General features: G+C 38.9%; 1 protein-coding gene across 1 annotated transcript in view; it reads left to right on the top strand.

Annotated features, from left to right (window-relative positions):
• Positions 1 to 13,707: 13,707 nt before the first annotated feature.
• POLQ (DNA polymerase theta) overlaps positions 13,708 to 14,528 on the top strand; it is a 120,153-nt gene continuing 119,332 nt past the window's right edge. Inside the window, exon 1 of the mRNA XM_026494458.4 lies at positions 13,708 to 14,393. Coding sequence (XP_026350243.2) covers positions 14,213 to 14,393 — 181 coding nt within the window. The 5' untranslated portion in view covers positions 13,708 to 14,212. The remainder of the gene's footprint in view (positions 14,394 to 14,528) is intronic.

Below are 14,528 nucleotides of genomic sequence, written 5' to 3' on the forward strand. Positions count from 1 at the left end.
TCATTCATTAATTTAGTCATTTGTTCACTCAATAATAGTGTGCTTAGAGACTAATATAACTGTTGCTGGAAATAGTCATTATTCTTTTTATACTCAAACTCTCTACTTTTGACTGACCCCTTGAGCTGGATCCTGGGCTCTTTTACCTTTTAATACCACCATCTCTTTACTTTTATACTTGCTTTGTTTAAAGGGATAGTTGTGTCTCTTTAACACAGCAATCTAATCTGAGAATTTTAATGTGGATTAAATCTGTTTATGTTTGATAGGATCATGACGAGTAATATGTTTGGACTGGTTTCTACTTCCTTTTTTTTTTTTAAGATTTTATTTATTTATTTGAAAGAGACAGATAGTGACAGAGATAGCGAGAGAGAGAGAGAGAGAGAGAGAGAGAGAGCGCGCGAGCGCATAAGCGGGGAGGAGAGGATGGAGCAGGCTCCCTGCTTAGCAAGGAGCCCGATGTAGGGCTCTATCCCAGGACCCCGGGATCATGACCTGAGCCGAAGACAGACGCTTAACTCCCTGAGCCACCCAGGCACCCCTGGTTTCTCCTTCCTTATTCTTATGGTTTTTTTTGTTTTTGTTTTTTTCATTTTTCCTGCCTTCTGTTGAAATGGTTACACTTTCTTCCCTCCCCCCTTCTTACAATGGTATGTAATTACATGCGAGGTTTAAAGTTACCATTAATTCTTTCACATGCATACTTGATTTTAAAAATTCGAAATTAATCCATTTCTCTGTCTTGCTCCCAAATATAATGCTCTTTCGATTTTTGACAGTGAATCCCACACCTTCGGGCTTTCATGTTATCTTTGTCTGCTATTTTAGATCAAACTTGCTTTTATGCCCCTGAAAGTAGTCATTATTATTTTTTGTCATAAATATTTATTTAGATTTAACCACATGTTTATCACATTCTTTGGTCACCATTGCTTCTCTCATCTTCCTTTTTTCTCTTGGACACAGTTTTATTCTTCCTGAAGTACAATCATTAGTAATTTTTTAGTGGTGGTCTATTAAGTGTAAACATTTTCAAATGTTCTTGGACTGAAACTATCATCGTCAATCCTGTATAATAAGTTAGGTGAGTGTAGACTCATTTATTTGAGAAGTCTGCTGGTAGTCAAATTTTTATTCCTTTATAGGTAATCTTTCTCTGCTCTCTAGTTGCTTTAAAAAGATTTGTGCTTTGTCCATAGTCTATGTGTTTACCTCTAAGTGTCTAGGTGAGATTTGTTTTTATTTATATTGTCCAAGTCTTGTTATATGTTTTCAATCTAAACACATTGAATTTCTTCAAGTATAGACATTTCTGAGCCATTATCTCTTTGCATATTGTCTTTTTTTTTCAACTATCTCTTTGCATATTGTCTTTCTTCCACTATCTCTACTAGCTTCTTTGGGAATTTTCATGAGATTTATATTAGACCTCATTCTGTTCTTCATATTTTTCAACTGCTGTTATCTTCCTTAACTTTCTGAACTGTAGCTTGTTTAGCCATAATGCTAAAAACCTGATATATACATTTTATCACTCTGGCTGATGCTTTTGTTGACCCTTAAGGGGAAGAGGATGTGATGATGCCCTACAGGATGACGGTGAAAATTCCATTTCAGAAGTTAGCAAGAAGAAAATTGTTGGCAGAGGTGAAAGCACAAAGCATGTGTTGAGAGGGTGGGAAATTGTCTGGTACCCTAGGGGCACAACCTTATCCCCTGAGTAGGTCCTGTTTTGGAAAATCGGAATGGCTCATTCTTCCTCAACCCCAAGATGGCTTTATTCCTGCTCTTTCTCTTCTTGGGCTGGGCAGAGATCTAAGACTTCTCCTTAAGTCTTGCTTGACAGGGTCCTTGTTCAAACATAGAGAAGTAATAGAAGGCAAAGATGTAAAAAAGAATTTTGGCAATTCCTCCAGGAATCAAAATTACCCACAAAGTTGGAGGGGTGCAGTAAAAGAAGGAAAAAGAGAGTGCAAATGTAGAAAAGGGCCAGAATGTATGTATCTAGGCTCCACTGGGCAAGCTGCTTACCTCTCAGGGTGGTTCTGAGGTTAAAGTTGTGTGCAACTGATGAATCGCTGAATTCTACCTCTGAAACTAATTATACAGTATATGTTAGGAGGTGTTAGAATTGCAAAGAAATGCAAACAGCTCAGTAGTTAAGGATTTAAGACAACAAGAGGAATGCAAAAACTAACAAGTCTCTACCAGGCTGAGAAACAGCCTAACTGTATCAGAGACAGTAAATTGGTGGTAAAACTCATAGTGCTGTTTCAAAAGTAAAGATAGAGCCCGAGTGTCCATCGACTGATTAATGGATAAAGAAGAGATGATATGTATTTACAATGGAATATTACTCAGCCTTAAAAAATGAAATTTTGCCATTTGCAACAACATGGATGGAGCTACAGTGTATTATGCTAAGTGAAATAAGTCAGAGAAAAACAAATACCATTTGATTTCACTCTTATATGGAATTTAAGAAAGAAAAGAGAAAAACATATGGGAAGGGGAAAAAGAGAAAAAGGAGGAAAACAAGCCATAAGAGACTCTTAACGATAGAGAATAAACTGAGGGTTGATGAAGGGAGGTGGGTGGGGGATGGGCTAGTGAATTTTTTTAAAAAGTAAAGATCAATTTAACATACATTCTTGAGTTGCTTCTGCAGGATTTAAATCCCTTTGAGCACTCAAACCCAAGACTATGTGCAGACTGAGAATTGATGGTGCTGACTCTTGCTAGCCCTTGTGACTTCAATCAACTAGGACCTTGACTCTGGTCAACTTTTGCCCCAATTCTATACTGACCTCTCCTTTGCCAAGCCCTTCATGAATATGCCTGCACCTTTAGCTTAAAACTTCCCCGATTCTAGACTTCATCAAGATAAAAAGCTTTTGCACAGCAAAGGAAATAGTTGACAAAACCAAAAGAACCTACAGAATGGGAGAAGATATTTGCAAATGTCTTATCAAGTGAAGGGCTAGTATCTAAGATCTATAAAGAACTTACCAAACTCAACACCCAAAAAATAAATAATCCAGTTAAGAAATGGGCAGAAGACATGAACAGACATTTCTCCAAAGAAGACATATAAATGGCCAACAGACACATGAAAAAAATGCCCCACATCACTTGTCATCAGGGAAACACAAACCAAAACCACAATGTGATACCACCTCACACCAGTCAGAATGGCTAAAATTAACCAGTTAGGAGATAACAAATGTTGGCAAGGATGTGGAGAATGGGGAACCTTCTTACACTGTTGGTGGGAATGCAAGCTGGTATAGTCACTCTGGAAAAGAGTATGAAGGTTCCTCAAAAAGCTGAAAAATAGAGCTACCCTATGACCCAGCAATTGCACTACTAGGTATTTATCTAAAGGATACAAACATAGTGATCCAAAGGGGCACATGCACCCCAATGTTTATAGCAGCAATGTCCACAATAGCCACACTATGGAAAGAGCTAAGATGTCCATCGATAGATGAATGGATATATATATATAGATATATATATATACACACACACACACACACACACACACACACACACACAATGGAATATTACTCAGCCATCAAAAAACTTTGAAGTCTTACCATTTGCAACGACATGGATGGAACTAGAGGGTATTATGCTAAGCGAGCGAAATAACTGAATCAGAGAAAGACAATTATCATATGATTTCACTCATATGTGGAATTTAAGAAACAAAACAGGATCATAAGGGAAGGGGGAAAAATAAGATGAAATCAGAGAGGGAAACAAACCACAGGGACTCGTAACTATAGGGAACAAACTGAGAGTTGCTGGAGGGGAGTTGGGTGAGGGGATGGGGTAACTGGGTGCTGGGCATTAAGGAGAGCACTTGATGTAATGAGCACTGGGTGTTATATGATGAATCACTGAACTCACTGAATTCTGAAACTAATAATATGCTATATGTTAATTAATTGAATTTAAATGAAACAATAAATAAATACTCTTACAAAGATGGGGAAAACAACAACAACAACAACAACCTTCCCCAATTCTGTTTTTCAGGGAGACACGGCTTTGGGCAATATCCCTAGTGTTCTCCTTTACTTGTTACAAGTAAAATCTTCCTTTTCCTATTCTTTGGTTGGCAAATCCAGTTTTGGGTGACAATTTCAGAGAGTTATAAGTGTTATGAAGGAAGTAAAGCAGAGGAAGGGAAAAGAGATTGCTGAGTCAGTGGATGAAATTTAGAAAGGGTGGTCAAGGAAGGCCTCTCTGAAAAGGGAACTTAGAAAGCAGGCGTTTGTTTAATAACTCTAGGGATTAATGTAATCTTTTTCCTTTCTCTCATTTATGAAAAAGATAAATGGGCTTCTATCAACCAAAATTTGAGAGACAACAAAATACTTTAGGAAAACCTTAAATCAATGTTTAAAGATGACCCTGAATAACTGAATGACTCAAAATTCTCAAGTTCAAACAGTTTACTGAAAATTTTTCTTTCTTTTTTTTTAAAAAGATTTTATTTATTTGACAGAGATAGAGACAGCCAGCGAGAGAGGGAACACAAGCAGGGGGAGTGGGAGAGGAAGAAGCAGGCTCATAGAGGAGGAGCCTGATGTGGGGCTCGATCCCAGAACGCCGGGATCACGCCCTGAGCCGAAGGCAGACGCTTAACCGCTGTGCCACCCAGGCGCCCCTACTGAAAATTTTTCTTAAAGGACACAGGAGAGTTTATGGGAAGAGAAAATTCCAAGATCCTATTGTGTCATCCCAGCTGCTAGAATATCCTTTTCCCAGGGAAGGAGAGAGGAAGGATTAAGTGACAGGGAGAATAGAGTGGAAAAGTATAATATACTTCTGATCGGAGATCTGAAGGAGAGAGACAAAGTATAATTGAACAGTATTTTAAATATAATATCTAATAATTTTCCAGATTAATTCAATACTTAGATTCTGGAAGCCTATGAAATCCCAGGAGAAGATAGTGGGAAAAAATCCTCATGTAGATGCATTATGAACTTCCAAGTGCTTAGTCACATGCCATACTTAACTGCAAGGAATGGAAAGAAATATAGTCTAAAATGTGGATTAAAGTGGGTATAGTTTTTTTGCTAGTATTCCCATCAAGAAGAGGAGGCAGTAAGAGACAGATGAGATTTCTTGTTTGTACTGATGGACTCTATTGTGTCTTGGCAGGTTCCAGTTTTTCCTCAATTTTCCCCTTTCACATCCAGCCTTCTTTCCCAACTGCCAGCCCTGCAAACCCGTAGTGACTTCAAATCTACCATCAGAAGCAGAGGTAAAAGCAGTCTTCCCCATATTCCACAATAAAGTCTAATATCTGTAATATATCTCTCATTTTGTATCATTCATACCATTCTGACTTCTCAGTCAAATTCTAATTGACAGTCTGTGTTTTGGATGACCATGGGCCTAGGTAAAATTTTGGAGTTTTGTAACTGTACCAGAAGATGTGAGAATAGCTATTAGGGATTAGCAATTGGTTGCAATATCCAAGGAAGAAAATTATAAAGAATTTACTCATTTCTGCTATTTTTCTGGCCTTTGTAGACATAGAAGTCTTTAAATGTAAGCAAATTAATGTAAAATGTAACAGCTCAGGGGCACCTGGGCGGCTCCATTGGTTAAGAGTGCGGTTAAGAGTGCGACTCTTGGTTTCGGCTCAGGTCATGACCTCGGGGTCTTGAGATGGAGCGTGACTCAGGCTCACACTCAGTGCGGAATCTGCTTGTTTCTCTCTCCCTCTCCCTTTGCCCCTCCCCACCTCTCTCAAATAAATAAATAAATCTTTAAAAAAAATGTAACAGCTGGGGCGCCTGGGTGGCACAGCGGTTAAGTGTCTGCCTTCGGCTCAGGGCGTGATCCCGGCGATCTGGGATCGAGCCCCACATCAGGCTCCTCCGCTATGAGCCTGCTTCTTCCTCTCCCACTCCACCTGCTTGTGTTCCCTCTCTCGCTGGCTGTCTCTATCTCTGTCAAATAAATAAATAAAATCTTAAAAAAAAATGTAACAGCTTGGCAGACATGGTTAAGATCAAAATGGCATGGCCAGCCAAATTATACTAAAGGGCTCCAATTTTTTTTTAAATTTTCTTCAACCTCTCTCTTTTTCTTACAGCCTACATTGACTCCATAAGCAGTCTGCCTCCAGTATAGAAGCACTACAAAGATGCATAATTTTTACCATTTCCACTGTTACCAAAAATCACCAATATTTCTTGAATGGAGTATGGCAATAGTTGTATAATCCATTTTCTTCCTTCTGCTTTTGCTCTTTACATTCCTTTCTTTTTCCCCCACATAAGACACGGGACCATCTTTTGAACACACAAACTGAAATGTGTTTTTCTTCCGCTCTTCAGTGATTTTCCAATGTCCAAAGAATAAAAGTCAAACAGTAGGGCTTTTAAGGCTATGCACGATCTGGCCCTTTTCTACTTCTCATGTCATCTTTTGCCAATTTCTCCCACCACTCTCCAACATGTTGGCCTTGTTTAAGTTTTCTAGAATTCTTCAAAGTCCTTTTAAAACCAGAGCCTTTGCTCACACTGGAATGTTCTTTTCTCCTCCAATATCTTCTAATGAATTTGTACTAATCCTTCAGGTTTCAGTTCAAACACTTCATCACAGAAGCTTTTCCTGGCGGGTTTCTGTTATATGCACTCATATATATGACCCTAAATTTTCTTTTCTTAGCACATAATGGAAAAACAACTGTTTCGTTTATGTGTGTCTGTGTGTATATACTTCTTTCCAAACACAAAGCATACATTTTTTTCTAGGTGACTTATGTCTGTGGAGTGTGTCTATGTGTTTTTGTTTTCCTACAAAATTTGTATCATAGTTCCTATTAAATTTTGTAGGACATTTTGTTCACTTTAATATCAAATATGAGAAGTTTTGCTGTATTTTGAGGTTAATTGCTCATGTGTCTAGCTCCAACTTTCCACTCTCAAACCTCTCTAAGGAAAAGGAGATACATGCCATCTGTACACATCAGCTCCATCTCTACCATAGTACACCCAGAGCAAACAGAATCAAGCATGAGAATTACTCATCTTATTGAAAATAGGCACAATGCATTATCTTTTTACCATGACATCATGTAGCTGATATCATGAACCTAAAAATTGCATTTGTCCCAGAATAAAATACAAAGGTAGAAAATGGCATTCTCATTGCTGTCATGGAACATCATAATCACATAACCATGAAACATCATAGATCCCAATGAATCTAACCCAGTAATGGGTTACCACGGACCATCAACATAAATCATTATAAAATCACCATGAAATTACTTTGAATCACCATGAGTCACATTGAGGACATCCAGGAATTGCCATATGCACCACTGAGCAATAGCTTTTATATAAAAATGCTTGAAAAGGTCAGGCATTGGGGGGAGGGTGGCAAATGTCTCTTCCAATCTCAAATTTATTCTCCTCTCTTTCCTTCCAACATACAAACTAACTTGCCCATAAGGCAGGGATAATGTCTTGTTTATCTTCTGATGCCTAGAACATATTATAGGCCTGCCAAAATATATTTTTTGGAGGGAGAAAGAATATAAATAGGAACAGAGATGTTCAGAAGTGTCAGTCTTGAAATCCTGGAACCATCATGGGTTCTTGAGCAAAGGAGAGATGAAATGGAAGAGGCATTGGGTCATTGGTATGTTTCACTACGATTTTTGGGAATGGACTGGGTTGAGGTTCCTCAACATGAGGTATGGTGTTGTGAAGATTAGGTCACTGTGTGTGGTAAGGGAGTGATTTTCTTTGGTGGTTGGAGACAAGTGTGGAATGGTGATCAGGGATGGAGAAGTAGGCAGTTTTTTAGATCTAGAATGGAAGACAACATAATAACTATACCAAAGAGGTATAAAGGCTAAAATCTTTGTATGTAATATTGAGTCAGTTTCATTCTTGTATGCCTTAACTAAAGACTTAAGCCCTTTATCACTGGCCCTTAAAAATCTCTAACTTTGTCCTCTACAATGCCCCTGTACACACCCGCCCTCTCCCCCCACCGCCTCTCTAAAGGCTTTCTATCTACAAAGAGAGGCAGAAGAATATAGTAGTTAAAATCTCTGGACTCAAGTAGAACCAATCACCTCATTGTTGAGTGATCATGAACAAGTCATGTCAGCTAGTTAAGGCTCGAATAAAACAGGATAATTGCCTCAGAGCAATCTATATTCATTCATTGAACAAATATTTATAGAGCACCTGCTATTTGCTAAACACTGTTCTAGGCAGTGGGAGTACATCAATGAACAAAATAACAAATTTGTCCATTTTGAACTTATGTTCTAGTGGAGAGCTGGAGCGGAAGAAGGCAAACAAGGCAGGACTTAAAGCAGTAAAGAAAGAGGCACAGAACCCAGCCCACAGAAAGTCCCCAGGAGTTACATGTAAGCATTTTCATTCAAGGCTACTGCCCAAAGTCCAAAAATCTTTCTCCGATAATACCAGCCCCATTCTCTATTATTTAAATTCGAATATTGTTCAGAGAAAACCTCAGGACTCTTAAGTACATGCAAGTTTAGCACTTCATCCCAAATGGTCTCATGAAATTATGCCGTGTTTGAATCCAAAGATGCTTACCTGAGCAAGTAACTTCTCTGGAACTTAGCTTCTTTTTCTTTAAATAGAAAAAATATATATTACTAATAAACTCTGTAAGTATTCTCCCTTTTAATTACTTAAATTGTTTCTTTTTTTCTATTCTCTTTTTTTTCCCTTGAAAATCTTGTTTACTTTATTGTTCTTTTCAAAGAACTATTTTTTTGATTGGTTGATCTCTATTGTCTCTTTATTTTTGCTTTATCAATTTTTCCTTATCTTATTCTTTCTCTAAACCTTAGGTTGGTCAGCTAGATTTAGAATCTTCCTTCTTTTCTATGATACATGTTTAAGGCTAAATCATGTTAAATATACCTCAGAGGAAGATCAATGATATCTATCAATTATTGGATGCTTATTACATGCCAAGTGTGGTGCTAGGCACTTCATATGTAATATAATTCTTACCACAAGCTGTGACAGAGGCATTTGTATGAATTCAATTTTAGAAAAGGAAAACTGAGGTTGAGAAAAGTTAATTTCACTGAAGGTCAAAGTGCTTCAGAAAAATGGTGGCTCTGGGTTCAAACCTAAGTCTGCCATTTATAGTGCCCTTCTAGTTTGCCTCTAGCTTAGCCAACTGGCCTGCTGTGTTGGGCTGAGCCATATAATTTTCATATTGAGTAGGGAACATGTTACCTTCTGTTATGGACTGAATGTGTCCCCTCCAAACTCATATGTTGAAATCCTCATCTTCAATGTGACAGTATTTGGAGGTGGGGGCCTTTGGGAGGAAATTAGATCATGGAGAACTCAAGAATGGGACTATTTATGAAAAGGCTCCCAGAGCTCTCTCTCTCTTTCTCTCTCTCTCTTTCTCTTTCTCTCTCTTTCTTTCTCTCTCTCTCTCTGTTATGTGAGGACATAACAAGAAATTAGCACTCTGCAACCCAGAAGAGGGCTCTCGTCAGAACCCAAACCTGCTGGCATTGGGCCTTGGACTTCCAGTATCCAGAACTGTGAGAAAAACAATCTCTGTTAGGTTTGTAGTTTGCTATAGCAGCCTGCACTGACTGAAACACCTACACCTCAACAATATGTCACTTGCCTTAGAAAATGGTCTAAACCAAGTCATAGCGTTCAGAGATTTTCCATCATGTTTGGAGTCTGGCGGATAATGAGATACTCATGACACTGTTGAACCAAAAGAAACACTCTTGCTTTGCCCTTGCAGGTGAGGTGATACGGAGAGGAATGTCTATGTGTCCTTGTCCTTTTGGGTTGTCATTGATGTAACCAAGTCTGTGCACACCATCAAAATGTGCAGTGTAGATGTGATCTTTGTAAATTGGTCCCACCTTAGGAAAGAATGAGATGAGATCCTGAAATATATTTATTTAGCAATTCATGCTCAAAAGATGGTATAACATATAATAAAAATTACACTTAAGGACACCTATGAATCACTTTAATGACCATTTTATTAACCTGAGAACTACAGGGAAGTGTAAGGTCCCCTTTATCATAAAAGAAGTCTTTCCATGGAGGATTCTGAGTTTATTAAAAATAAAATTTTACATTGTACATAGTGATTAAATGTAAGCAGAAAGGGAAGAGTAGAAAAGCAAATGAAGTGAAAATGGGGAGAGAGAATTAGGGAAAGAGGCAATGGGGAAATGCAAAAAGAAGACAGGAGCACAAATTCACCCCCACTAGGCCTGCATCTGCTACCCTACACCAAAGCAGCTGGCCATAAGCAAATCTTCCTTCATTTTTCCCGTGTGTTGCTGTTGATTTGGAGAAGATTTTGTCTAAATAAGAAAAGGGGCAGGGTTGAGAGTATCAAAGAAAAAACAAAGTAATATCTGGAGAAGACCTCAGAATCTATGAGGATTGATTTAAAAACTGTACACTCCAAGACTCAAATGGTAGGCCCAGAGAGCTTGTTTCGGTGTGATCTGACTCCCTGCCCTCATTCCTACCAAACCAATCAGGAGGTTGTCCCACTAGGGCTCCTTTGGATAACTTTTCCCCAACAGAGTACTCACCTCTTTCCCCACCTAATCAAAGGCTATTTCTACTCCAAAAATCACACCCTTAGGATTCCCGGTTTCACTGCTTATCCCTCTTCCTCATAGTGTCTGGTTGGTATTTACTACACAAGCGATTAACAGTATTGCCATATGAGAAGTGGGAGAACAGCCTATATATAAATTTGGAAGTTATAGGTTTGTGTACTATCATATTCTAGTAATTTAATCTCTTTCAGGTATTCACAGTTTAGTTTTACCACCTTTACTTTTATTTTTTTAAAGATTTTATTTATTTATTTGACAGAGAGAGAGACAGCCAGCGAGAGAGGGAACACAAGCAGGGGGAGTGGGAGAGGAAGAAGCAGGAAGCCCGACTAGGGGCAAAATCCCAGGACCCTGGGATCAGGCCCTGAGCTGAAGGCAGAGGCTTAAGGACTGAGCCACCCAGGCGCCCCAGTTTTACTACCTTTAAATTGACTTTCTGATGTTTTAACCTGGACGTTTGAGGTTATTTTAACTTTGCTTCGATCCCCATTCATAAGCAAGCTATTTCTACTAGTTCTTTGGGACACTGTGGAGAAAAAATCTTTTTCAGGTTTTTTTTTGTTGTTGTTGTTGATTTAAGCCTTTTATTAAAACTTTCTCATGGAAACCACCTGAATTCAAGTCTGTAGCTCCCCAAATTACACCAGGATTACACCAGGGGTTCTCAATTTCAGCAACGTTTTAGGAACATTTCGGGAGCTTTTAAGACATACCAGTGCCCGGGGTCTGTCCCAGACCAATGACATTGGAGTCTCTAGGAGTACAAGAGTAGGAGAGTAGTTGTAAAGCTCCCCAGGGGATTCTCAGGTGCAGGCACTGCACTTGTTCAGTTTAGAACCACTGAACTTCAAAGAGAAAATCCTCTTATTTAACATCTCCTTTATTCTGAGCACATTAGCTCCAATTAGCGCCACTTGCATCCCATTTCTGATCTTCTGAACCCTTTTCCGGTTCTTTCCTTTTATACAAATCACCTCCATTCATGTGAGAAGCACAGAATTTCTTCAGTTTGGGATTAGATGACTTTGTTTTAGTCAATTCACAAATGTAGTTTGAATAAATTTTATTTTTCTATATAGCCTCTGCAATTTCAATGGAAAAATCACTTTATTATTTGTGCAAACTTACTAAATAATCAGATGACATATTTGAATGTGCATCTATTGTTATTTGAGTTTCTTCTGCTTCTGTTTTCAGCAATATTAGGCTGAACACGAAACCACTTCTAGTACAGCACGCTTTTCTTAAAATTCTGGATGTTATGTACCAAATACATTTAAAAAAATTCATGACTGAATTGGTAAAAACCAAGGAATTCCTTGTAGGACAGAAATGTCAAATAATCAAACATTCTAAGAGTAGGTGAAGCACTAGAATCAAAGTTTTCCATAGTGATGTCTGCTGATCCCGGGTGGTCTCGAGTGTGGATTTTAATGGATTATGTATTCTGGGGGATAGGAGTCTGTGACTTCCAACAGGTGAGAGGTAAGATCTAAAAAATATAAAGCCAAAACCCAAGAAGGGCAGCACTCTGTAAGTAAAGCAGAGAAATATCTGATCAGCAGATTGAGATGGTAAGGCTGGAAGCTTGTCCAAATCTGGCTCTGGGTGTCTAAAATCATTTTACTACTTCTCTAGCTTTAAAAAACATTGACCCAGAGATTCAGCTTAAAGTGGCCCAGAATTGGTATGCCTCTCAGGTAACTGGAAGAGATACATCCAAATATTTTCCTTCTGGAAGATTTTATTTATTTATTTATTTATTTATTTATTTATTAAGTAAACGCTTATTTTTAAGTAAACACAGTGGAACTCAAACTCATGACTGGGAGATCAAGAGTCACATGTTCTACCAACTGTGCCAGCCAGACACCCCCTCTGGAAGATTTTAACTCAGACCTTGAAGAATTACCACAAATAAAATCCCAAGGAACACAAGCTCAGACACAATTAAAAGATGGGAAATACTTCTGGTGTATTAGCATTAATTATTACAATACCTGTTAGCATAACAGAATTTTAAAATATTTTTGAAAAGTAGCTTTCTTTTCTCTATTTTTCTGAGTTTTTTAAAAAATTAGAAACAGATGTTGAATGTTTGAAATGAATTGTAAATTTGAAAATATTCTCTAGGCTTTTTGCTGGGATGACATAAACTATTCCTTGCATTCCCTTCCTAATTATTTCCCTCATTTGATCATAATTCACATAATAAAAAATACTGTGAGATTTGCGAGAGGTTTTTTTTTGTTGTTTATTATTTTCCCTTAAAATGCTGGATTCACATTGGAAGCAATATTAGAACGCTTAAATATCACTTTCTTTGAATAGTAGTTATTAAGCGGAGAGCACTGTTTTTTTTAAATAATAATTTTTTATTATATTATGTTAGTTACCATACAGTACATCCCTAGTTTTTGATGTAAAGTTCCATGATTCATGACTTGTGTATAACACCCAGATGGAGGGCACTGTTCTAAACACTCTACACATATTGACTTATTTAGTGCTTATAATAACCATATAGTTTACTATTATTATCCCTATCGTATACACACAAAAAAGGAAGTACAAAGCAAGTTGCCCAAAATCATATAGCTAGTAAGTCTTCAAACGTAGACTGTTGGCTCCAGAATTTCACTCTTGACCTCTATGGTATACTGCATCTCAGGAAGTTCTTCCATGACTACAATGTAAATGAGGAGGCCTTCCACTTCTTTGATAGCACTGTTCATTTCTGCCTAAACATTAGTACAATTTGAAATTATTAATTTGTTTAATGTCTGTCTCCTTCTCTAGGTTCTTTCTCTTTGAGAGCAGAAATCATTTCATGCCATTTCCTCGCCATTTACCCAGATGGCTAGTACACAGAAGGTTCTCAACAAATGGTTGAGTGAATGAATGCAGGGAACTTGCATAAAAGAGAACGAGGAAAAATGCTTCCTTCATGGAGTAATGTCCCCATCTTGTGGAATTTTAGAATATTGCCATTAAAAAACATTTTTTAAGTAAGATAGGTTTTCGCAGAACTGATTCTCAAATGCTATGTCCCAGACTTATACTATATGTACTTGCACACATAAATCTGTAATAATTTTTTTTAATATCAATAGGTTAAGAAGAGTTACTTCCCTGAGCTACCTATTACGGGCAACTCATTTTATGAAGTTAGCAAATCCTGCTATTCGAACAAGAAATGGACAAAAAGAAAGTGCTTAGGCCAGGCTGATTATAAATGCAGGTTACACATACAGGGTTGTTCCTTCCGCCCTCCGCCCCTTGACCCAGGTGCAACTCGGCTTCTCTGACGCTAATCTACAAATGAGGTAAAAAGCTGGAGGTCTGAGACACCACCAGCGGAGCCGCTCCTTCCCCACGCTTCTATGGTTCTCAGGTTACTCTCACCACCGAGAACTCTATGGTTCCGGGGCGGGCTGGGAGGCCTGAGTTTGAAAGCCTAGGCGGGAAGATGGTGGCTGCACCTGTCACCAGGCCCGGTTTCTCTGGAGCGGGAGGACGCTGGGACTGTGGCTTTCCCTGAATCCCCGAGAAGAGTTCGCGATGAATGTCCTGCGCCGCAGTGGGAAACGGCGGCGTTCAGCATCAGGCTCGGACTCCTTCTCGGGAAGCGGCGTTGAAGGCAGTGACAGCCCCCTGCTCCCCTCGGGGCCCGTGCTGAGTCCGCCCCCGGGCCTGGGACGCTGCTTGAAGGACCGCGGCCGCCCGCCGGCCGCAGCTGCAGGTACTTGCAGGCACTCGGGTTGGGAGGGCGCGGGCGAGGTGGGCAGCTCTGCCCAGCTACGTGTGGGGAGGTGGAGTTTCAGCACAGAGCTTGCGTGTTTGCACAGCCCACTAGATTTCTACTCCCCTTCTCAGT

The sequence above is a fragment of the Ursus arctos genome, unplaced genomic scaffold (genome assembly GCF_023065955.2).
Source record: "Ursus arctos isolate Adak ecotype North America unplaced genomic scaffold, UrsArc2.0 scaffold_4, whole genome shotgun sequence".
NCBI lineage: Eukaryota > Metazoa > Chordata > Mammalia > Carnivora > Ursidae > Ursus > Ursus arctos.